This window comes from Carex rostrata, chromosome 18 (genome assembly GCF_964058835.1).
Source record: "Carex rostrata chromosome 18, lpCarRost1.2, whole genome shotgun sequence".
Taxonomy (NCBI): Eukaryota; Viridiplantae; Streptophyta; class Magnoliopsida; order Poales; family Cyperaceae; genus Carex; species Carex rostrata.
In genome coordinates this window covers 4,103,656-4,128,254 of record NC_135935.1, presented here as the reverse complement: position 1 = coordinate 4,128,254, position 24,599 = coordinate 4,103,656, and the positions used below count along the sequence as shown (strand labels likewise).

The 24,599-nt window shown below is 36.1% G+C and overlaps 2 protein-coding genes and 1 long non-coding RNA gene across 3 annotated transcripts; 1 reads left to right on the top strand and 2 right to left on the bottom strand.

The window, feature by feature from the left end:
- Positions 1-2,104: 2,104 nt before the first annotated feature.
- On the top strand, positions 2,105-3,408 carry LOC144569857 (uncharacterized). The gene is made up of 3 exons (XR_013516166.1): positions 2,105-2,237; positions 2,410-2,622; positions 2,878-3,408. It is a non-coding gene; the product is annotated as an uncharacterized LOC144569857 (long non-coding RNA).
- A 430-nt stretch (positions 3,409-3,838) lies between these two features.
- On the bottom strand, positions 3,839-5,335 carry LOC144569800 (Tetratricopeptide repeat (TPR)-like superfamily protein). The gene has a single exon (XM_078320276.1). It carries the CDS (start codon positions 5,333-5,335, stop codon positions 3,839-3,841), a length of 1,497 nt encoding a protein of 498 aa, XP_078176402.1.
- Positions 5,336-10,531: 5,196 nt separating this feature from the next.
- LOC144569856 (uncharacterized) lies at positions 10,532-12,124 on the bottom strand. The gene is made up of 3 exons (XM_078320329.1): positions 11,828-12,124; positions 11,223-11,393; positions 10,532-10,952 (listed from the first exon to the last, which is right to left on the bottom strand). The coding sequence occupies exons 1-3, from the start codon at positions 11,965-11,967 to the stop codon at positions 10,694-10,696; spliced, it is 570 nt and encodes a 189-aa protein (XP_078176455.1). The 5' UTR covers positions 11,968-12,124; the 3' UTR covers positions 10,532-10,693.
- Between the last annotated feature and the right edge of the window lie 12,475 nt (positions 12,125-24,599).

Sequence of the window (24,599 nt, the reverse complement as noted above, 5' to 3'; positions counted from 1 at the left end):
GTAATCAATCCGTATTTTCGGATTACACAATGGCAATCACTAGACCATAGAAGATTCATGTTCATTAATCTTTACGTAGGTTCGCTGAATCTGAACAGAAATTTATTATCGGTGCATTTAATTTCCCTCTCCAATGAGGTCAGGTGAGGGGAGACGAAAATGAGTAGAACTAGGGTGTTCTTAAGTTCGTCTAGTCTTTTGGTGAACTTAAGTCTAAAATCCGCCAAATAAACTTCAAATGATGAATTCAAACCGTTAAAATCTGCCTACCTTACGAGTGATGCGTCTACATGTAAAGAAAAAAAAAAAATCTGCATAGAATCAAGTGGTCAAAAAACGTTCAAAAAATGAATGCATTAAATTCATTTATTAACCTTCTAATTTTGACTGCTTAACTTTATACTAAATTAATTTGAATATTTAAAATTTTCACATGTAGATGCATCACTCGTAAGGTAGGCGGATTTCAACAGTTCAGATTCATTATTTAAAGCCGATTTGATGGGTTTTAAACTTGAGTTCACCAAAGGACTTGATGAACTTAAGAACACCGTAGTTCTACCCGACGAAAATATATTGTACAACCCCTACTGTCCAAAATCCCACAAATAATCTGTTATTTCTCAGCTAAAAAAATCTTGCAATTGTACTTGGCTATTAGTTAGCTTATACATGCCTTAAGAAGTTCAAATATTTGAATTTTTTATTCCATAATAACAAGTTCAATTTAAGAATAAATTGATGATGTCCGGAAAGTTGAAGTCGGAATATAATATATAAATTTATAAAAAATGTCAATAGTTGTATAAATTAACGGGTTGAGTTTAATTAGAAGAGATGGTATGAATTAAAATTTAATTTAAATATGACATATCATTAAAATTAAAGGAGTACATATAACATGTCAGCAAATCTGATGGAAATATTAACGCCTCGATAACAGAAGGGGCAAATTAAACCAAATTCAATAGTTCAGGGTTGATTGAATAAAAAGGTTAAGAAACTAAATTGAACCAAATTTAGTTTCGAAATTAAAAACAAACTCTTCTCTAAATTAAAAGATACGCTTTTGTACTTAATTTCTACTCTCTCTTGGCCAGTTTTAATGTCTATAAACATCACTGCAAAATGATGCATGGTATATTAACGCGAGAATGAACCTCACTATTCGGCGCAATATTAGATTTCATCTCTTACTGTATCGGACATTTCACGACAATAAACATAAAAAAAAAAAAAAAAAAATGGGAGGTCAAGATGGCACCGACAATAATGCAGATTTTTGTGGGGCTAGCTATCCAAAATAAAATTTAACAATAAACAGTTTGGTCAAGCAAGGATGGGTCCTACTGAACATTTGTTATCGGGGAAGATAAAGTGAGGAGACAGTTGATTATCTATTCAACAACTGCCATTTCCCAACTTTCTAGCTCGCATAGTCGCATCTCCTCTCATATGCATTATCGTGCTCTCAACTACAAACAAGGAGTAACATGATCAACAACAAACCTTTGTGCGCTATTCTAATTAAACAAGAGATTCAATTTGTTACAGAAGAGCATTCATGGTTGTGATTTCTAGTTTCCGGAAAAAAAAAAAGGTGTAACTGAATTTTTAGAGTTGAGACTACAACTATTTTTACTCTTATTTCACAAATTGTAAACCAGTTGTAATTTTAATTTTATTTAGTACTCAGCTCATCAATTAATACATGTTTTTCGTACCTATAGAACTTTGTATTATTAATAAAGTAAACTTTCTATCTTATTTAAATAAATAAATAAAAAGATATGCTTTTTTCCCCATGCGATGGAGACATGTGGCTTCAACAGACATCTTGAAGTCATAGCTTTCAAGATATGTACAGACACTAAAATATGAAATAACATTCTTTTATCATCTCCCACATGCCTTCGTGGGTTGCCTCAACAAGGAGTTCCAGATTTGTTTCTTTATGTGTCTTTTCTTATCATCTTGCCACATCTTAACTACTTATATAAAGAAAATAAACTACTTTTCATTTCGTCTGAACAGCCTGTCAAGCTCTGCATGCATGTGTGCAAAGTGTCTAGTCTTATCCAATTATTCAAATCTTGCTAGATATATAGATATACTTGAGATCTCTCGTATGATATGTTCTTCTTGAGCAATACTATTGCTGGATATGCATAATAATGCCTAATTAAAAGATTGAACGAGAACTTGGAGAGTTCTGGCAAGAAATGCTCAACAAGCAGGTAAACAATCATCTTAAGATACTTTTCCATTCAGCAGCTACTAATGTTCAATTTTGCCCTTCCTGAATTCTTTCTACGCTTTTAGAGTTGAATTTGTAGATTATTTGCCACCGAACCTTTTCGCAGTATAAAGTTTTTCTTTTCGGTTGTTATATTTTCAATGACTTTTCAGTTTCCAGAGGAATGAGATATAGCTGCATGCACTTCAGAAACTCTCAGTTTAATTAACAAGCTGAGAGAAATCCACATTAGAATATTTAATTTGGAAAGTACCACTGTTCAAATTTGTTGACGGAGTTGCCATTCAATGGCAAACACCAAGCTGGGGAACGGAGAGTCTTTTCGAAGAACTATAATGAAACAAGAAAAGATCTTTAAATATCAGGTACTACAACCTTCAAAGTTAATAGACCATCATGTTCATGTACCTGTATGTATGGCTTGTACATGCTGCTGGTACCGGACCTCCAGGGGTAGTAAACTGGTACATGGTTGCCAAAAGGAATTGAATTTGTTTAATGAAATTAATTGGACTTGCATACAGCTCTGTTTAGCTTCATTGCTTGTTTCTTAAAATCTGAACTTTTCCTAATATACAAGAAGAAACATAACAGTTCTTATTTTAATCACAAAATTGTAGGTGCATGAGCTACATCGCCTGTATCGAATGCAAAAATCACTAATGAAAGAGCTAAACCAACTGGACCAAAATCTCAACTCATACTTTGACTGTCATCAGAGAATGGAGCAGGATAAAGAGATTTCAGGTTCTAACTATAGAACCAGTGCATCAATCTGTGGTACCAGTAGATATAAACAGTATTACGATATCCATAGTGATGGTGAGAGTGATGATATTAATCTGGGCCTCACACTAGGTATTGGTATTGGATCAAGACCCAAAAGAGAGACGAGAATTAATGATACCAAATCAAACTCAGCTGATGTGGCTCGGCTTTATAGGGCCTTGAGTTAGAGCAAGAAATCATGCTCTATTCTTTTCTCTTTACTTTCTTGTTTCATTTTTTTTTTTTTGGTGTCAAATACATGTTTATGTAACTTAAGAGTTCAGGTCTTGTGAACTATATTTCACAGGTCCATTGCAAACTCAATTGTACTTTGGCCTTCATAGTACAAAATCAAAATTCTAAAAAAAAAAAAAAATCCTTCTTTCTATTTTGTTTTACATCTGAAGGAACACATTACATGTGGAAGCCTATAAATGTTGGAGTTTTTTATTGTATAATATCAACGGGCAGAAAAACTTACTATTGAATTGCAATAAACTTCAAGTGTTTTTCAACCTCTTGATTATATAAAAAAACAGAAACTTCATGTTTTCCTCCATGCCTTCATCACCTGTCTCCAGAATAAGACCATAATCTTTATTTTGATTTATTAACCCTGAAAGTCTCAAACACAACTCAGTTCAATTTAATTAAAATTAGGTTGTCACTTGTGTGCTTTATTAGTGAATTTGCCTCACACTCAACTAGTTTAATAAAACATATGACTAAAACGATCATTCTCCTCTTGTTAACATAAGATAAATTAAATATTGAGACATTCTAATATTACATGGTTTCTCTTGGGATAACTCTTCACAAGAAAGTAACCCTTTTCTTCTCCAATGATGATACAGAGTTAGAAGCACGCAGATCCTCCATTACACAGGATATCTCATTAACCTTCTCCATATCCTTCTCTTTCACCAAAAACCCCTTTAAGACCTTGAAAGCTCTCTCAGATGGGGCACGAGCCCTCTCAACCACATCCTTGAAGCACCGATAAGCCTCATGTACTGCACCTCTACAACACAAGGCAGTTACCAACAAATCCAGTGCGTGCACGTGTGGGCAACACCCTTTGCTAACCAAGTAATCCCACATCTTGAGACCCAAATCTGGGCGTCCATTCTCGCAAAATGTTTTCATGAGAACCATTATTGTTCTGGTTCTTGGCAAGAAGTCGGTTTGAACCATTTTCTGGTACAGCTTCCAGATTCCATCCAGATCATTGGTTCTCTTTAACCCACAAAATATCGTGTTATAACTCACATCATCTGCATCAATTTCTTTCAACTCCATCTCTTCCATGACCTCCACCGCTGACCTCATATCACTAGCTCTCACGTAAGCCCCCATCAATGCATTATAAACTCCTTTGTCAGGGGTCAATCCTCTTTCACTCAATTCATCAAACAGTTTACGTGCAGCCAATGGGTTCTTCACAAGTCCAGCTCCATGTATCAAAGTGGTCACAGTTTTGATAGTAATCTCACAATTCTCTCTACTACTCATTTCCTCAAACAGCTGAAGTGCATCACCAAATCGCAACTTCTTACAGTATGCATCAATTCTGATACAGTACGAGACAGAGTCTGGCTCAAAGCCACGTGCAACCAATTCATGGTAGAATGTATCCAGTGCATCAACATCGCCTGATTCCTTAAACCCCAGCAAGAGAGTATTTATAGGAAGTGGTGAAAAAGGAAATTTACTGTAGAGGCGTAGATATGCGGCACGTGCTTCAGTGACACGGCCTCGAATGCAAAATGATCGAAGCAAGGAGGAAAACTCTTCCGGCCCGAAACATAGGCCTGCACGTGCCCAAATTTTCTCGGCACGTGCAAAGAGGTTTAGAGTGGAGGGGAAATCGAGCTTGGGATTGGAGAGGAGAATAGAGAGGGCACGAGGGGATAGGAGGGAAGGGCGAGATAGGGAGAGGTAGGATAGAAGATGCAGAGAGGAGGGGAGGCGGTGAGAGCGGGAGAGGGAATGAAGCGTGAGGCAGAGGGAGTGGGACAGAGAGGGGAGGTGGGCCGCTGGTACAGCTGTAAGGGAGTAGAGAAACAGGTGTAGTGAATGAAAGGAAGGGGAATGAGAGAGGAGGAGGCGCGAGAGAAGGGAGGGGAGAAGGGAAGGGGAACTGGAGAGGAGGGAAGGGGGAAGGAGAGAATGAAGCAGGGGACGAAGAGGGAGGGAAGAGGAGTGGGTTGTTATGAGTTTAGCTATTTGGTCGAGGGAAGACGGAGGAAAGGTAGGGGAGGGGAGGGAAACTAACTGGAGGGTTTTGGAGAGGGTTTTTGTGGGGGTCATTTTTCATGGGTTTGGACTTTGGAGTAATGGGAGGCGGAGTGACGAAAGACTCGAAGAGTTGTCGATCCGAACAAAAAGTACTGAGAATCTGAGATGAACGGGAGAGTCCAGATTCTCCGTTGAATTATTGGTGTGGGTATCGCTGTGGCAAGCTGCTGGTGCGGCAGATTCATTGCCAGTTTGCCCCTGAATCACTGTCCTTGAGACCTTGACACACATTAATACGAGTAGAACTAGGGTGTTCTTAAGCTCACCAAAGTGTTTGGTGAGCTTGACTCCAAAATCCGTCAAATCGGTTTCAAATGACGAATTCGAACCGTTGGAACCCGTCTATTTTACGTGTGATGCGTCTACATGTGAAATTTTTTAACTTTCGAATTAGTTTAGTATAAAGTCAATTGGTCAAAATTAGAAGGTTAATAAATTAATTTTAGTGCATTCATTTTTTGAACATGTTTTGACCGCTTGACTTTATACTAAACTAATTCGAAAGTTTAAAAATTTCACATGTAGACACATCACACGTAAAATAGGCGGGTTCTAACGGTTCGGATTCGTCATTTGAAACCGATTTGACGGATTTTAGAGTCAAGCTCACCAAACACTTTGGTGAGCTTAAGAACACCCTAGCTCTACTCCATTAATACAGTACAGTTTCCATGTACAATATTCATAAACAATCCTTTCAAAATAATTGACCCTTAAACAATCTTAAATTTATCTTATTTATCCTTTAACTTTTACAATAATTTCTTATTTATCTATCACTTAACCAATTCTAAATTATTTCTAATTAAACTATAAAAAAAATTGATTAAACTTTGATTAAAAATAAAAGACAAAATTATCTTTCTTCTTTTCTTTGTGTTTCCTTTTAAAAGAAAGACTTGTGGCCACAAGGTCCTCCACTTTTCTGAATAGAATAAAATATTAACTCGCCACAAGGTCCTTCCCACTTCTTCAACCTGTGGCCATAGCCGCAACATTATCCGCACTGTCGTGCTCCCCCTTTTCTATCGTATCTTCATGTAGGGCTATAAGAGAAGGTAGTGGTATTGGTATGGTACTATGCTATACTTTACATGGCTACTATAACGACGGATGTAGGGAGTTCAATACTGACAGCACAAATTAGTAATTGGGTACAAAGAATAGGACGATCAATACTGACAGCACACACGAGGAACAAGTATAATAAAAGAAAAGAAATAGGACACTACATGACCCACAAATTATGTTGGCATAGGATATATAATATTTCATTCCAAACAAAAGAAAAGAAATTAAGAAAGCAGCAAAGTATAAACACAATACTCGATTTATATTGATACAACCTTTTAATATGACACGCGATATACATCCTAAGTACATATTGGATGCAATAGAGATTTGCATACCATCAAAGAAAAATAAAAATCAGTACACTTTTAGCAGCACAATAAGAATCAGAAAAACAGGAAGCGAACTAGTTATAATTTTCTAAGTGTGGTGTAGAAAAACAGGAAGCGAACCCGTTATAAAAGTGAACTGGTTGAATAATTTCAATTATCCAATCCAATTCGATTATCGAACCCGTTAATCAAAAGATCTATCTAACAATTAAAATCGTGTGGTGCAGATGTAGAGAAAGAAAGAAAAGAAGAAGGGTAGTTTTGTCTTTTATTTTTTAATTCAAGTTTAATCAATTTTTTTTATAGTTTAATTATAAATAATTTAGAATTGGTTAAGTGATGGGTAAATAAAAAATTATTGTAAGAGTTGAAGGATAAATAAGATAAATTTAAGACTTGAGAGGTAAATAAGAAATTGGAGATGTTTTGAAGGGTATATAGGAAATTATCCCTTAAACAAAGTATAGTTACAAAGAAAAACTTGGGGAAAGAGGGTGATGGGATTATGTTATTGTGTTTTTGACTTTTTGTACTCCAGCAGAAACGCTGCATGATCATCTCTTTATACATTATAACCACCTTTAGACATTTTGAAATACATTTTAGATTAGAAATGAAAAAAATAGATAGCACTTGATTTGGATTCATTAGAGACGCTTTAGGATATTTGTTGAAATTTCCAAAAGAACATAAAGTTCATTGATCTAAAATTGATCAAAATAGATAGGGTATATGGTTTCACAAAATCAATTATGTTATGACTACAGTTAAAAATAGTATTTTATATCAATTCAAACTGTTATCGAACCCGACATTATAAAAGATAGGATATAGTTTTATTTTGGTTATCCGATTCAAATTCGAACTTAACCTGATACTCACATAAACATTCGAAGTCGCAATTTCTTATGAATTAATTAATGTAATTATATATGATATTTATTGGGTAGATCCATTCCTTTTAGTATTATGAGGAAACTAATATTTATATTAATAAGGGTGAATTCACTTTTTTATTTTTTAAATAATATATACCAACACATAACTGTTAAAGTGGCCAGAAAAATAGTGTTTTTAGTTGCCAAAATTGCATCGGTATAATATTCTTAGTTTAGATAGATTACAATTTAAAATAGAGCTGTTATTTTTTATTATATTATCATATTGCATTATGTTATTATATCAACAATATAACATTAACTTTAAATAATGTTTTCAATTTATATTTTAAAAAATATTTGATGCAGATGTTTAAGAAAACGAAGAAAATGATTGTATTTTTTTAATACAAATAAAATAGATTCATCAAATGCTTTACGACCCGAACTTGTTCCAAATCTGACCATTTCCAAACAGGTAATGAGTATTTGTCTATTTTTTTTTTTTTTTCTGAGAAAAGGGCCCTTAGGCATTATATAGTTACGGATCAAAATTAATAAGTATTGAAGGGCTTACTATTAAACGTAATTATCAGAACCAGACACGATCCGATTTAAAATTAACAAGTTACGTACGGATCATTTAGACTAAAATACTTTCTAGATAAAGATCCAAAATATGGCTGTATGTATGTATACCTTATCAGACCCGAGCGCCTTAAATATCTTTGCTAATGTATTTTCTTTATTAATTATTGAGTAAGAGGAATATTTGATTTACATCTATATAAGCCGGATGTGGTTATTATTATTATTATTTTTTTTTTAAAAAGAGGCTAGAAGCCCATTCCATTAAAGGAAAAGTTAATTACAGGCCAGGTAGAGTTTTGTGCAGCTCATGATCAGGTAATATCCTGACTGTTGCTGTCATCAAAAAACAAAAAGAAAGGGATAGCAATCCTAATTGGCAGCAGATAAGCCAGCATACAGAGTTAGCCAAAAACCAGAAATATTCTAAGGTGGATAGAACTAAGCCACAACACAATGGGCTGATGTTGCTACAAAAAACAGAAAGTAAATGGACAGCATAAAATGTCATATAGCATTGTTAGGATCACAGGGAGAATGCATGCCAGGGGGCTCCTGATACATCACCAGCTCTCCCCCAGGGGGAATGCATGCCAGTGGGATAGCATCTTCAATAATAGGCATCCAATCTTCAGCGGTCCTCTGAGTCTTCTTCTTTTTCACTCCCCCTAGCCAATACAACACAATATTTTTGATTAGTAAGATAAGAGATCTAGCAGTTTTACAGGAACTATCATTAAAACAACAGTCATTCCTATGTTTCCATAAAATCCAACAAACAACACTTAAAACTAATAGGAAACCAGCTTGGTCAGATTTGGATAATGTGAATGGGAATTAAAATATATTTTGCCAATCCCTCCAGGTATGCATATACTGTTGACTCTTACCAAGCCAGAACCATACTTGTTGAGCTACCTGGCATTGAAAAAATAAGTGATCCCTGTTTTCATGTTCTAGACAGAATTGACACTGTTGGTTCCCTGCCCACCCTTTTTTAACTAGTGTGTCTTTAGTGAGGATTTTTTGGTGCATAACTAGCCACATGAAAATCTTGATTTTGTGTGGTACTGGTACAGTCCACCAGATGAGAGGGTGGGGAGATAGTATTCCCCTGTTATTAACAAAAAGATAAGTGGATTTAGTAGTAAACTCCCCTGTATGATCCCATCTCCAAGTAAGTTTGTCAAAGGATGTGATTATTATTGAAAATGAGCTGCTTATAGTGAAGAGGATAATGAAGGGAATTCAGTAGCCAGGGACAAATGAAGTATGATCATCTGCTGGAAGCCTTATTTTGTTATTATTTTGTGTGTTTTGTTATCTAAATTTCGTGAGGTATATAGCTTAATGATTTGCATTTGGTATAAGGAGAGGATGTAAACTAATAAAAGATCTAGGAGCTGCATTAGCAGGTTTGGTTCTTGTTTATTTATTTTTGGTGTTGTTTCTAAAACGAAATAGAAACAGGTCAAGAGATCTTTATTTAAAAAAAAAAAAAAAAAAACATGGTGCAGTGACTGACGGATAGATATGGCCTACATCACATGGACTTCAAAGTAGTATACAACCAGTGTTATTATTGGGCTTAAAACTAATAATTTTTATAATGGTCTATAGGGAATTAGGGATGAAATAAAAAAATTGAGATGAGTGGAGCCGTGGAGGCAACATAAATAAGTATCATGTAATATCATAAATGGGCTTATAGTATTAATTTTTTAAAATTAAAAATAAATAAATTATTAGTTTAGGTGAAAAAGGTGAAAAACCTACAACATGTTCTTAGGTCAACAAAATGTTAATATTTAGATAAATTTTTATCTTGAAGATAACTACAACTAGTTATTTTAGGAGATCAAGATAATACGAAAAATTGAAAATAAACAAGGATAAATCATTTTTATTTTTGATAAAATACTAGTTTTAGTCCGTTTCATTAACATGCAACCATTATCTTACATATTACGGATTTATACTGGAACAACATCGAACCGGGTTTAAATAGCTAATCGGGTTTAGATCCATTAACTAATTAGGTATTCGATAAAAAACAATGCTTTAACTTGCACTTTCTAATATTCTAACTTGTAATTTCTGATTATCTGACCTATAATTCTAATTATCAATCATAATTTAATAAATTTATTTTAATTTTAACTCTAAATTTAGTCCGAATTACAATTCAAACATTCAGGAGAATAAAATTTTTTTCGGGAGGAACAAAATCGATCGGAACATTCCGAACTCTACTAAAACACAAAATCCAGGATAAGGCAGCTTAGAACACTGTAAATCTGCCCCTGGCCCGATTGCTACATAAATAACATAACAGAAGATGCTGTACAATAGCTACTTTATTATCTACTTCATTATGTCTGATATATTAGTAAGCAATACAAAACTATACATGATTAATTATATATCCCATAATTGTTCTACAATTCATGAAAAATTGTTTCTACAAATAGTTTCTGACCAGTAAAACAATATTATTAAGATTAGTCATCATAATCATCAAAATCATCATCCCTTCTTCCGAAAAATCTTCTGACAACAGCGCCAACTGTGCCAAAAATTAGAAACCAGAAGAATACGTCGAGCCCGCCACCAACTCCAACAGCAACACTCGGTCCCGGCACAAAGTAACTAAAAGGAGACAAACCATAGCCACCTCCGAAAAAAGGTACACCATACCCACCATACCCACCATACCCACCAAGTGGTGGCGCAATTGGTGGGTTTACGTAGATGTTTGTCCTGCTCAAATTAATTTAAGTAAAATTAAAACAAATGATCACTTGTCAATCTTTGTTGTTATTCCAAAACGGTAGTTTTTGTGCCAAAAATCTTTTTATTTCACAGAAAAGAAACCAGGTACAGCTCAAGGCACAATCTACAGCAACAACACTACCACAGAACCTAGAACAAGCCCACGCCTACCTACAGATACTGATAGTCCCGGAGTTGGTCACCATATATGGTACCATGCTGGTTTGGTAATAACACTGAGATTAAAGAAATTTATACCTAGAATTGTTAATACGAGGTCCTGAAGACCTAGGTGCTGAACGAAATGCCTGGCCTCCAACTCTGCCACCTGATTTAGCTGCCATTGCTCCGTCAACTGATCCCAGCGCGAGAACTCCAGCTGCCAGTGTAACTGCCGCGAGTTTAACCAACTTGAATTCACTCTTGTTGCTGATGAAATCACGGAAAACCCAATTGCTAAATGCTAATAATAATTGAATTTGGGTTGCACAAATTGATTTGATCCACAACGTTAGCCAGACAAAAAAAATTATAATTTGACAAATCGCATTGCACATTATTTCCTAGGTAATTAAGTTCTAGTGTAAAATTTGCATAGGATTCCAATTGGCACAGAAGGGTCATGAAGGTGCTTTCAGGTAACACTACATATCAACTTCTAACTATACCAATTGTGCAAATGGTCTCATCTATACAGTAAACACAAGGGGACTATTGTGTGGTTAATTAGCTGCAAACACCAGGTGTTCGATAAAATGCCACACGAAAAGGTAAACCACGGGATTTTCACTTTTCAGCCCTTGAGTTCTCCAATTACGTGAGAGAAACACATAATAAACGAAAAACAAAGATTTCAAGGTAACCTAGATGATTCTGTTTCTTTCTCCAGGGAGGCCTTGCAAGAGAGCAGAGGCAGGTGACATGTTTTCCTTGGAGACTTTCTAACGGGAGATTGAAGATTGCCTTTGATGAAGCTGTGGTGAGAGGTCGAAGCTAGAGCCATTGTTTCTGCTTATTATTTCTTTCCTCTAAGTTTCGAGTTCCTACCCCCGTGCAATTGTTCTTTTTATTAGATATTGTTATACACTGTACCGGTTGCTAGGGAAACACCAGGCTTCATTTGACTGAGAAGAGGCTTATCTATCTAGAGATGAAGAGATAAGCCACGTGCTTCAATGCGACTGGTCTTTCAGAAGTTTCAAGACTCAAAAGAGTACAAGATCTTTACGCCCCCTCCTTTCCCATGAGTCGGCCTGCATCTTTTGAGTTCAATAGATCTAGACCATCCGATCAGAATCGGAGCCAATCCGGCCCATGCGTATGACTCACGGGGCCCTTTACTATTAGTGCGGATTTCAATCAGACGGTTGAGATCTATTAACGCACGTTCCGTTAATGCAGTCGATACGAATTCCTTTCACACTGTGCAGCGCAGGTTCAGCGGGGAATAGTATCGTCTGCGGAGTTTGTTTGTGTGGAGCTTTTAATCTGGTCTGTTTATTTCAGATTAGACGGAACAGATCAGATCTTGCCCGAATTGAAAAAAACAAAACAAATTTCTTAAAATTTGCGGAACTTTTAATCGGGTCCGTCCGATCCGAAATGAACGGATCAGATTAAAAGCTCCGCAGAGGATACGCTTCCGATCTAAAGCTTTTTTTTCTGTACTTTTTTTTTAAATTTTAAAACAGAAGAAAAAAAAAAAGTAAAAAGAAGAAGAAAAGATATCAAATAGACTGGCCGTGCCGAATATTTTACGAACAATGCTATTTTGTGGGCATCAATTAAATAATTAAATTATTGAGTATACTAAAACAATTTTATCTCTTTATACACAATTTACTTTTATATAAAATTGTTCTAATTATAATAGAAACATAATTAAAATTTGTATCATATATGTAAAAGGAAACTATTAAATTTTATTGAAACAAAATAAAATTTTACCTGCTAATTGTTTTTTGAGGAGGGTTCAAATGCCTCCATGTTTTTGTGCCTCCATCATGCCTCCATCTCTCTCCATCATTTTCAAAGTTCAAACAGTCGATCCGAACCGCTCAACCTAACCTCCATACTAAAATATGTTTGGAAACCAAATTTTATATTTTTAGGAATTTTTTTACTATTTTTTTAGATAGGTACAAAAATACTGTTTTTAGATGGTTCAGATTTACTGATTTTGTACCTATCTAAAAAAATAGTAAAAAAATTCCTAAAAATATAAAATTTGGTCTCCAAACATATTTTAGTATGGAGGTTAGGTTGAGCGGTTCGGATCAACTGTTTGAACTTTGAAAATGATGGAGAGAGATGGAGGCATGATGGAGGCACAAAAACATGGAGACATTTGAACCCTCCTCTTGTTTTTTTTACAGTGAGATTGCCATTTTAAAAGTTGAATTGAATAAACCAAGTCATTCTTGCATAAACTGAATGAATTGAAAGAAAATTAATAAGTAACTTTTAAAAAAAAATTAAATTGAATACATTTTGATACAAATAGTAAAAAAATTGTCTACGTGCAAAATGGGACTTTATTTATGAAATTTAGATGTCAAAGTCTAAAGTTACATAATGAATTTTATTGATATCCTAAGTGCATTGTTAAAAAAATAAAGAAAATTAGGATATATGAAATAAAATATTATTGTTTTTTATTAACAAAGAGATTTTAATTGGTAATCTTTTTCTAATATAATATAAAACAAAACCTTAAAATATGTAGGTGATACTACTAAATTTGATATAGAAATATAATTATTGCGCATTTAACTCTCACAATAGCTGTCTCACCATAAAAAAATAAACAAAAAGCCAATAAGTCAAGAAATTCTTTCATTCTCTTTCAATAACATTTAATAGTTTTCTTTTACATATTTGATACGAACTATTATTAAGTTTGTGTCATAATTAGAATAATCTAATAAGGATAAATTGTGTATGAAGAGAGGAAATTTTTTTTTGCGCTCATTAATCTAATTGTTGCTCTCAAAAGAGCACCACCCATATTTTATTTGTAGCATTTAAAAAAATAAAAATAAAAAAGTAGCATCCATTTCTCAATATCTCAATACTAAGCAGAAACACATACTAGATTTATGTGTCGCACAATGGTAACTAAGATTTTTTTTTTACTTATTTTTTAGTTTAAAAATTTACATATATATGTCGTTGTAATTGAAAAAATTTGGTAATATTATTAGTTGATCAAAATGATTTGCAATATTATTTATCGTTGTTAGTCATTTAAAAGAAAAATCATGTAATATGCTAAATCAATATGGAAAATATATTATGTAATATTACCTGTCAAATAGAAACAGAAATAAATTATTTTTTTTATTTTCAGATTGCATATTAATTAGTTGACAAATAATTTACTTTAAAAAATTAATTTGCAGGCAAATAAAGTTCAATAAAATGAATTAAACTTCATATAGGCACAACTTTTGAATTGTTTGCTTTTTGCTAAGTTTGAGATTTTTCCAATTGCATGCTATTTTTGAATTATAAGTACCATACTTCATTGGTAAGACAAAATATGAACATTGAAAATTATAACCATAATTTACAAAACATTTTCTGTGATTATTAAAGTTATAGGGTCTTCATTGAAAATTTTAACCGAAATCCTTGTTGTACGTTTAGCGAATATAATTCAACATTTTTTATGCATTAGTATAGTAACAAATGAATTATTTGAATTTGGTTCGATGAGATCAAAAATTTGTGATTTAAGAATAATTCAGATATAATTTGAAAATGCAGTACAAGGAAGCAAAAGAAAAACCAAAAAATATTAACTTTTTTCGCATTTATTCATGAATAATTCGTAATTCGTGTTTTATTCACGAATAGAACGTATAATATGATTTTCCGTGTTTTATTCGATGTTCGGTTTGAAAATATTACAAAAACTTTTAATTCGTGAATTAAATGTGGATCATGTTACTAGATATTAGTATGAAATTTGTAATGCCACGGTCACAATATATCTGAAAGACCACTTTTGAAGCCACCCACCACGTGTCAGGCGATGAATGGGCAAAGCGTATGGCGGCATTGGCAGCGCCCCACCCCACCCACACACCCACACACACGAAAGCTGAATGTACATGTACGAATAGAGCTGCAAACGAACCGAACCAAATCGAATTTGTCCTAATTCGAATTCAAATTAGAAATAATTTCGAATTCAAATTCGAAATAATTTCGAATCAAATCCAGTTTGAAATTAAAATAGATTTCAAACCTAAAAGGCCAGTTCAAATTTAGTTCGGTATAATTCGAAATTAGTTCGAAATTGTGGCAGAGACAACCAATTTCAAGTAATTTCCGAATAAGATAAAACCTACCGTCAGTTTCTCCTTCTCGACATTATTATACAAGGATCACCTAAAAATTAATGCTTGATTGGGTGTATGACAAGTTGCTTTCAATTTAATCACCCAGAAATTTTGAGCTACAAGATAAAAAATGCAAATTCCTCCATAATTCAGTTAAATGATTACACTATTTGCAGCAATTTGATTACATAGTATTTTAAAAATTAATAAAAACAAATAAAGTACAATTACAAATTGTTGGATCCAACAATTCGGTTAAATATCAATTCTATCCAACAATTCGGTTAAATGATTGATTACACAGATGCTTTTCGAAACAAACAAAGTACAATCTAAATATCAATAGAATACTCACAACAGTTTTAAAATTATTACAAACTCAAATATTATCCTAAATAAAAACCATTTGTCTCTAAATATGATATTTGCCACTTGAAAAAAAAAGTAAGTTGCTTGTTGTATCAATGTTTAAAAAACTAAGTCTAATGAAATCATTACAATCTAGCATACAATATCCATTGCGTCAGAGAATAATGGTATGCTAATATGGGACATACTATATGTGCAGTGGAAAGAACCATTAACCAATACATAAATATCTCACTAAGAACAATAGTTATACTACAAATTAGAATTAAGGTGAGCTATAGAGATAACTCATTCCTAGAAATGCATCATCTGAGCTATTCCTTAAAAATGAAATAACAATAGATAATAAATTATATTTGCTGAAATAAAAGTTGTAAAAAGATCATTACAGGGAATTTGGCGACCCCATAGCGGAACAATTCCCTTGTACAGTCTGCAACACAAAACATTCAAATAGAATAAATTTGAGTTCTAAGGAAAGTTTAGTGACCAATTCACACTCTACCCGTATAAACTCTTGAAATTGTCAACTTCCCTATAAGTGCTTGTTGAAAATATTTTAGATTTTAGATTTTAGCTTACACTCATCGGTTTTTTCCATCCGTATTAGGCACTTCAATGTTCTCCTTTTCTTTGGCTGCTTGCTGAAAATATTAAGAAAACAAAATATAAGTGCACAAGTTATTTCAATATTCAAATAAATGAACAATAGATATTATAAGCATCGTCTTTTACTTGTAAGGTGTGCAATGTGATAGTTGAGCTTGCTCTTATCCAATCACCTCCACAAATCAAAAGTTCAACCATATCTTTAGTTAGGGAACTTCTGTAATCATCTAATACATGACCTTCGGCACTAAAAGCCGACTTAGAGGCGATCGTTGATATTGGAATGCAAATGATATCTCGAGCAAACAAGCTCAAAATTGGAAACTTCACGCAATTAACTTTCCACCACTCCAACATATTAAAATTCTCTCCTTGCCCTACAACAAGAATCTTTTCTTCTAAGTACACCTAAAGATATGTTTTTAGATTCTCTTCAGTTTGGTTTTCAATCACAAAATTAAAATAGTCATCCTCGAGTGGGGTATCTAAAGAGGTACCATCTTGATTAGAGGTTAAAGAAACCGGTAATCTATTGGAAGCCATATAATCCCTTTCATATTTCTGAAAAAATAATTTCACCTTGCTTCTAACCTCTTCAATACGAGCCTCAACCTCATAACTTTGGTACAACTTTTTGAAACAAAATCCGATCAAATTCATTTTAAATCTTGGATCTAATATATAAGCAATAGTCATTAAAAGACTAACTCCCCCCCAATACTTTTCAAACTTCTCAAACATGACTTGAGACATTGCAAATGAAGCAATAAAATTCCAATTAACATAAAAGTCGAATTTTAGAAACCTTGACAGTCAATTTCTTGTTAATTGGAGCATCATTACTTCCAGAAATCCAATCTCTAGTTGCCGCAAGTCTCAAATAGCCACCACTAATATCTTCCTGTAATCAGAACTAGAACTCCATACCTATATAGAAGCAAACTCAAATCATTGACCTGATAAATCACCGGCCTGTAGCAAACTCAGGCCATGGCTAACCTAACATTAGTACCAGTCCACTAGCAAACCAGCAACTAAGTACCAGTTGCAGCTAACTGCAGTAACCACATATTTTATACACATCACAAGACATTGAAAGAATTAAAATTTAGAATTTAAAAAGAAAGTTTACATAAGCATACCCACTAGAATTACTAACAGTGATGCAAGCACCCCAAGCAATAAAAATTTGCATCAGAAATTTTAGTTTCTTAATAGTCCATCAATTTGAAATTTTAGTACAATAAAGCACATTGAAAGTACCTGACAACAGACAACATTTCCACCGCATGCTGCATAATGTAGTGGCATGCTTCCTGCACCTGTGATAAACCACAGTACATATATAGGAATCGAACTTGAGGCTAACCTTGTGATAAACCACAGTACATCTAGCAGTGGAGAGAGGAATAAAGAAAAGTAGAAAGAAGACACAGCGGAGGAGAGGCTAACCTTGTGAAACACAGCGGAGGAGAGAGGAGACAAACGGCGGAGGAGATCGGTTGGAGAGAGGAGACGGAGCGGAGGAGAGGCAACAACAAGAAAGAGTGAAAGTCGGCTAGGTTTAGGTTTAAGCAAGAGTGAGAGCTAGAGGGAGAAAGAATACTGGCGAACCTATTTTGTTCATCTTAAATTAATTGGACGGTCCCTATTACTCGGAGATTCGAACCAAAAATACTTGAAAACCTATTTGGATCGAACCTGCCCTGGTTCAAATTCGAAATTAAATTAATTTCGAATTGAACTGGTTTGAATTAATTTCGAACCGAATTATTTTTAAATCTATTTTTTTTTGAAATTTTTTGAATCAAACTCAAATCGAATCACGAATCTCAAATTTTTTTTGTGCAACCCTATGTACGAACCATTGTATTCTTGTTTCAATTATTATTAATTTAAGCAAAACAAATTAACAAATTGAAACAAACCCGTGCTCTCCTTTCGTTAGAGCCACTACATAATATGTTATATTTTCCGTGAAACAAGAGATCCGAAATTATCGGGAAAAATTCGAATTAAAAAAAACTTTTTTATCAATATATTTGTTAGTGGCAATTCGCGGCTGACCTTCAAAAAAAATATTCGAACTCAAATCCCCTAAAGTAACCCAATCTTTGAGTTTGGATCCGAACTGTCCAATCTATGTTTGGCACGAATATTAAAGGCTATCTTACATTCCCTCTCAGTCCAGATTGGGTTACTTTAGGGGATCCTGATATGCAAAATTCATGAAATATCAGATAGATTGAGAGAGTGCATATCCTCTGAGATATCTCAACTTTTGCGTGACCGGCATGTACGGTGCCTATTCGGGGTAGTGTAGGGCCCAGTATTATTTGTGCTTTGAGATTTGTGGAGAACGTATATGAACAGTTGGAATTTTCCAAAAAAATACTCAAAGTTTGAGATATCTCAGAGGATGCGAATTCGTTTGGGACAGCATAGAGTCAGGAGCGGACCCAATACAGTCCAGAGGGGGCAGTTGTCCCTCGCTGGATTTTGAAATCCAGTAGGAAAAAAGGCCTGGTTTCATCATTGCCCCCCCTTTCCCCTGAAAAAAGATATGCCCCTCTCTGGATCCAGTGAGCCCAGTTTTAATTCTTCAAGTAAGGTCCGCTTTCTATTATTTGAAAAAAATTAACGGGCTTATCAGTCCACTGTTATTTAAAAAATATATTTGACTGACCCCAAAACTATTGCTCTCTCTTCCCTCCCCCCCCGTTTTTTTTGTGCCACTCTGAAAAATCGGAATAAATTAAACACCATCCGAAAATTCCGAATTGAGATTCCGCCACGTTCGCGTAGTGGATCTGCGAACGGATCGCCGACCCGTTCGCGTAACGGATCCGCGGACTGACCCGCCAGCGTCATGACCCGCCAGACTGACCCGTCCGCGTGGTGGATCCGCGCACCGACCCGTGTGCACGGTGGATCTGCGCACTCATTAGGTTTGCTATATACAGATCAGATCGCTTCTGTTTCAATTGTTCACCGAAGACAGCCGCCAAGGTGCGTTTTTTTTCCATTATTTTTTTCAAAAAATTTATTTTCTGTAGTATTATTTAATTTAGTGCATTATTTTATAATATTTTTTGTAATATTAGGTTCATTCAACCAATTATGATTGGAATTGCTTGTTATTTTGGTGGTGAAGTATTACAAGGACCAAATGGCGCTTATTATAGCCACCAAATGCCGAAAATGTTCAATATCGGCTTAGGTTTGGATTTTAGAAGTATTAATAGGGAAGTGTACCAACAACTCGGTATTGACCACCGTAATTATGAACGGGTAATTAACGCAAGGATCAATATTGGTCAAGGCAACCAAACCTGGTTCCAACAGTTTCCGGTACAAGACGATAGCAGCTGGGAGTTATATCTCCAAATGACAATGAATATGGCCACTCCTTTCAAGTTTCTAGAGTTATATGTGGTAGCCTACCCCAGACAAAATTCTAGACAGAACTCCAGACATAATACCAGACAATTGTTGAACTTGACTCAGGGTTTAGGGCTCGAGCAATCTGTAACGGGTCCTAGCCGGACCCCATCTGTAGCGGGTCCTAGTAGAGTTCAATCTGACAGGGGTCGACCTCAGATTCCATCTTCGTCCTCTAGCCGAGTCCAATCTGAAAGGCACCGATCTGAAACCCCTGAACGGTTTTATTATGCTGACAATACGGACGAGGATCCTGAAGAAAGGGAGGCAGAGGCTGATACCTCGCATATTTAGCCTATATTTGACTTGATTTCATACCAAATTCATGTTCCAAATTGTCAAAACCATGTGCATTTCATTGATATATTCTTAGAATTTGGTACTGCTGAGAGTTTGTTTGTTTTCTGCAGGATTGGAGCAAAATACACGAAGAAACGGCATTTTTGGACTCCCTGGTACGACCCTTACCAGGCTTGGTACGGCCCTTACCAGGCTTGGTACGACCTACCCTTACCAGGCTTGGTACGGCCCTTACCAGATTTGGTACGGCCCTTACCAGACTTGGTACGGCCCTTACCAGACTTGGTACGGCCCTTACCAGATTTGGTACGGCCCTTACCAGACTTAGCCGATCCAGCCTCTTTCCCATCTTGTACGGCCTGGCCGTACCACCTTGGTACGGGCCGTACATAGATGCCGCCTGACAGAATTCAAATCTTGGCAGAGGCTATTTAAAGCGAGGGATCTCTCCATTTTCGGGGATTCCACTTCATTCCAGATTGAGAGCTCAGTGAAAGAGAGAAAGAGAGCAAAGGAGCAAGAAGAGAAGATCAAGGAAGAGGAAGAGGCGAGAATCGACGGATCTACACCTTCTCCATTCCCGATCTTCAATCTAGTTCTTTCATGACTTTCTCTATCTCTTTTCTTGTATATCTGGACAGATCCATGACTTGTGAGTAGTAGACTTTCGTTTCTAGGGTTTGTAGATGGATTTTCTTGATTTGTGTTGCTTTTCTTGATTTGGATCTTGTATGAACTCTTGTGATTGAATTGATTGTGAATTTGCTTTTCTTGATTGCTTTGTGTTTCTGTGATTGCATGTGGTGTGCCTATAGTGGTAGATCAACCCTAACAAGGTCATGTGACCATTGCCTTCTCTCAACCAAACCAATCCCTTTAGGTAGACTTGATCGAATTGAAGCCGAAAGGTTGAATTCTCCTCTAATCGACAGATTAGAGGTTACCTTAGATCTCCAATCAATCAACTAGAGGATCTGGACCAAAACACGAGAGTTGAGGTTTAGAAACCCTAGAAGGTGAAGAATTGAATCCAAAACTTAGATCTTGAACCAACAAACGAGAGTTGAGGTTTAGGAACCTTAGGTATGGTCAATTGAACCTTTATCAAGAGTTTAATACGAGGTACCAGCAAGAAATGCATCAACTCGAACTTGTAAGCTCTGTTCTGGTAAACCAGTACGGCCCTTACAAGAGTGGTGCGGCCTACCCGTACCAAGCCCCATACGGCTTGGTCATACCAGGTTGGTGCGGCCTGGCCGTACCAACTTGGTAAGGGCCGTACCACTAGAGGCAAATCAGAGATGAAGTCTGAAACCCTTGAAACACCTTTTATCCCAAATCAAAACACAGTTTATACCTTTTCTTGCACATCTACTATTCTATATCATTGTGTGATTGCTTGAGTTGATTCCTTAGGAAAATTAAACACCAAAACCCCTTTTTCTCACTTCTAGTCTTTAGTCGAGATAAGTAAATATCTAGATAAAGGAACCGTCCCTGTGGATCGATACCCGATTATACTCCTCGATAGGGTTGTACACTTGCAACCCTAATCGGAAGGTGTAACCGCGGTTTTAAAAGGTACGCCCCCAAGCGTACCGAAACTTGCGTTGCGCTTTCACGCGAACAAGTTTTTGGCGCCGTTGCCGGGGACGGCTATCATTTTCTAGATTTTTGCTTATCTTAGCTAATCTAGATTTTAATTTGTATCTTTTTCTTTTATTTTTCTCTTACCACAGGAACACAGCTCTTCCTGCACAACCACCTCTCGACGCACCCCGCATCACAACCGACGCGACTTGCGTGAAAGAGACAGAGAAGCTCAAGACGCTATGGAAACATACCAACAGTGGTCCGGCCACGACAATTCTCGAGGAGGAGGAGGCGGTCGATACAGGGTTGATCAGATCACAGCTCTATATGCTAGAGCTGCCGAGCTGGAGGAGGCCATGCAAGAGGTTGATAGCTCTTTTTTTGAGCAATTTCATGACACATCAGGGTTTGAAGAGGCTGATAGCTCTTTTTTTGCGACTTCTGAGGTATGTTTGTTAATTTTTATTTAATTTTAATAAAATTATTAAATTGTTGTTTAAATTTTGTTGTTTCTTTTGTAAATCAAAAGGGAGAAATACATGAATTGTCTGAGGGGATGACATATGACAGCAAGGATAAGATGAAATATACAATTAACCACTGGCACATCAAACAAAATAGGGAGATTAAAAATACACACAGCGATACTACCAGGCTGAGGTACAAGTGTGTTAGCGCCCGGTGCAGGTGGGCGTTGGTTGCGAGGGCTACAGGCTTTGGTAATACTTGGGCCATCACGAAGAATGTGGCTAAGCACACATGTCACGCATCGGCATCCAGGTTAGATCATGCACAGTTGACGTCCGCTATGGTCGCCAACTGTATAAAATTATCATTGGAAAAAATGCTGATATTTCTATCCGGGCAGTCGCTGACTTATGCGCTGAAAGGTACGAGGGCATCGTTCCAAAGTACAATAAATTATGGCGTGGTAGAGAGTTAGCAATTGCCCGGGCCTTTGGTAGTTGGGAGGGGTCTTACGGGCTGATTGTCCCTTTGTTGGAGGCAATTAAAAGGGCAAATCCGGGAACCCAATATAAAATTGTTTCAAAGCCAACCACTAAGCCAGGGTATCGTTTTTTCATGAGAGCAGCATGGGCATGGGGACCATGTATTGCCGCAGTCGGTCACCTCAGACCCGTCATCAGTATCGATGCTTGTTTCTTGTCTGGCAGATACAAGGGTAAGCTGTTAATTGTAACCGGATATGATGTAGAGAACCAGTTAATCCCGTTAGCATTTGGACTGGTAGAGAATGAGGATTTTAAGAATTGGGGATGGTTCATGAAGTGGGTGCGGGAGTTTGTAATTGGGCGAAACAGATACATGTGTGTGGTATCTGACCGACACAAGGGCATTAAAAAGGTGTTTATTCAAGATGATTTGGGTTGGTGTGAGGAGAAAGGGGAGTGTGCTCATCGCTACTGCTCTCAACATGTGTTTGAGAATTTTGGAAAGCACACTAAGGATAAGGTAGCTTCCACTTTTTTCAAGGTCATGGTTAAAAAGAAAAAGAGTAGAAGATTGTAAGAAGGACTTGATGCAATCGGGAGGCGAAATCCTGCTTGGTTGGCTTATTTGGATACATGTGGCAAATATAATGAAAATGACGAGGAAGAACCGCCTAAGCCATGGAAGGTGTATCAAGCTATGGATGATGGATCTCGTTGGGAAATAATGACTAGCAATGGTTCTGAATCGCTCAACCATGTCTTCCAAACTTCTCGCAGGTTTGTATATTGTAATCCTCCTATATTTTATTAATATTTTCTTCAATTAATTGTAATTTTTAATTATCGTAGGTTACCAGTTGCCGCAATCATTGAGGAGACATTCTACAAGTGTGTCAGCTGGTTTGAGCAAAGAAGAGAGACGGCTGTGTAATTGCAGGCAGCAGGTCAGCTTTTTTCCACTCGCGTACATAAGAAGCTGGATAAGCACATTGAGAAGACTAAAAAAATGTCAACGCTTCCATTCGGCCATAATGAGTTTATGGTGACCTCACATGGCGAAAAAGATTAATTTTGACATGGAGAATGGCAGATGGGTGCACACGTCAAGCGACTGCAGGTACAAGGTAATTCTGAAGAACGACCATGAGGTGGAATGTACGTGCCAGAAGCCTCAGATGGGTGGAATACCATGTGTTCATGTAATGGTGGTGTGTCGTTTAAGGTAAAATTATATATTTTTTTAATTTGAAATTTCATATTAAGGACAGTATTACTTACTAGTGTATTGACATTACAGGAACTTGAATCCAAATGACTTCGTCAATTATTATTACAACATTTAAACACTCATCGACACATGGAGTGGTGAATTTCATGTGTATGACAATCAATGTGATTGGCCAGTGCACGAAGGAGATCTCTTAGTTCCAGAACATCGGTTAGTGAAGTTGGGTAGGAGACGGCACAACCGGATCCAAATGTGGATGGATGTACTGGAAGGACGGCGAAGGGGTCACCGAACCAGTAGAGAAACTCTCGAGAGGAATGCGAGAGGAAATACGCAATAGAGCTGGATATGTGGTGATTTTAACCAGCAATTTGTATCTTGTGTTTTATAAGAACTCTTCTGTATCTTGTGGTGATTTTAACCAGCAATAGGGCTGGATATGTGGTGATTTTAACCAGCAATTTAGCAGACGACTACCGGAGGTGCAGATGTGCACAACAAAATCTTACCTATCTTCTTCCAGCCTCTTGTGATCCCATATCTTGCAGCTCTCAGCACTTGCTTGATATTCATAAGTACCTGCGAATAAACCATTTGATCAATATTTCAAAAGATGATTACCGTACATGTAGTGAAATAATATAAAATAATATAAAAAACTTACAATCTGTGCAGCCGGACCACCGCTAGGGATGAAACCGTAGTGAGGAGATGTCGAGTCGCGTGGTACATGAAGCGGCTTTTTGTTGATCTCTGACATCTGACCGAACATGTACACTGTAAATGCACAATTTTC

Excerpts from the sequence above, each read along its gene's own strand:
- LOC144569800 (XM_078320276.1), bottom strand. The coding sequence starts at position 5,335 with ATGACCCCCACAAAAACCCTCTCCAAAACCCTCCAGTTAGTTTCCCTC.
- LOC144569856 (XM_078320329.1), bottom strand. The coding sequence starts at position 11,967 with ATGGCTCTAGCTTCGACCTCTCACCACAGCTTCATCAAAGGCAATCTT. Across the intron at positions 11,394-11,827 it reads AAAGAAACAGAATCATCTAG|CAACAAGAGTGAATTCAAGT; the intron begins GTTACCTTGAAA and ends TGATTTCATCAG. Across the intron at positions 10,953-11,222 it reads CCTCGTATTAACAATTCTAG|GACAAACATCTACGTAAACC; the intron begins GTATAAATTTCT and ends TAATTTGAGCAG.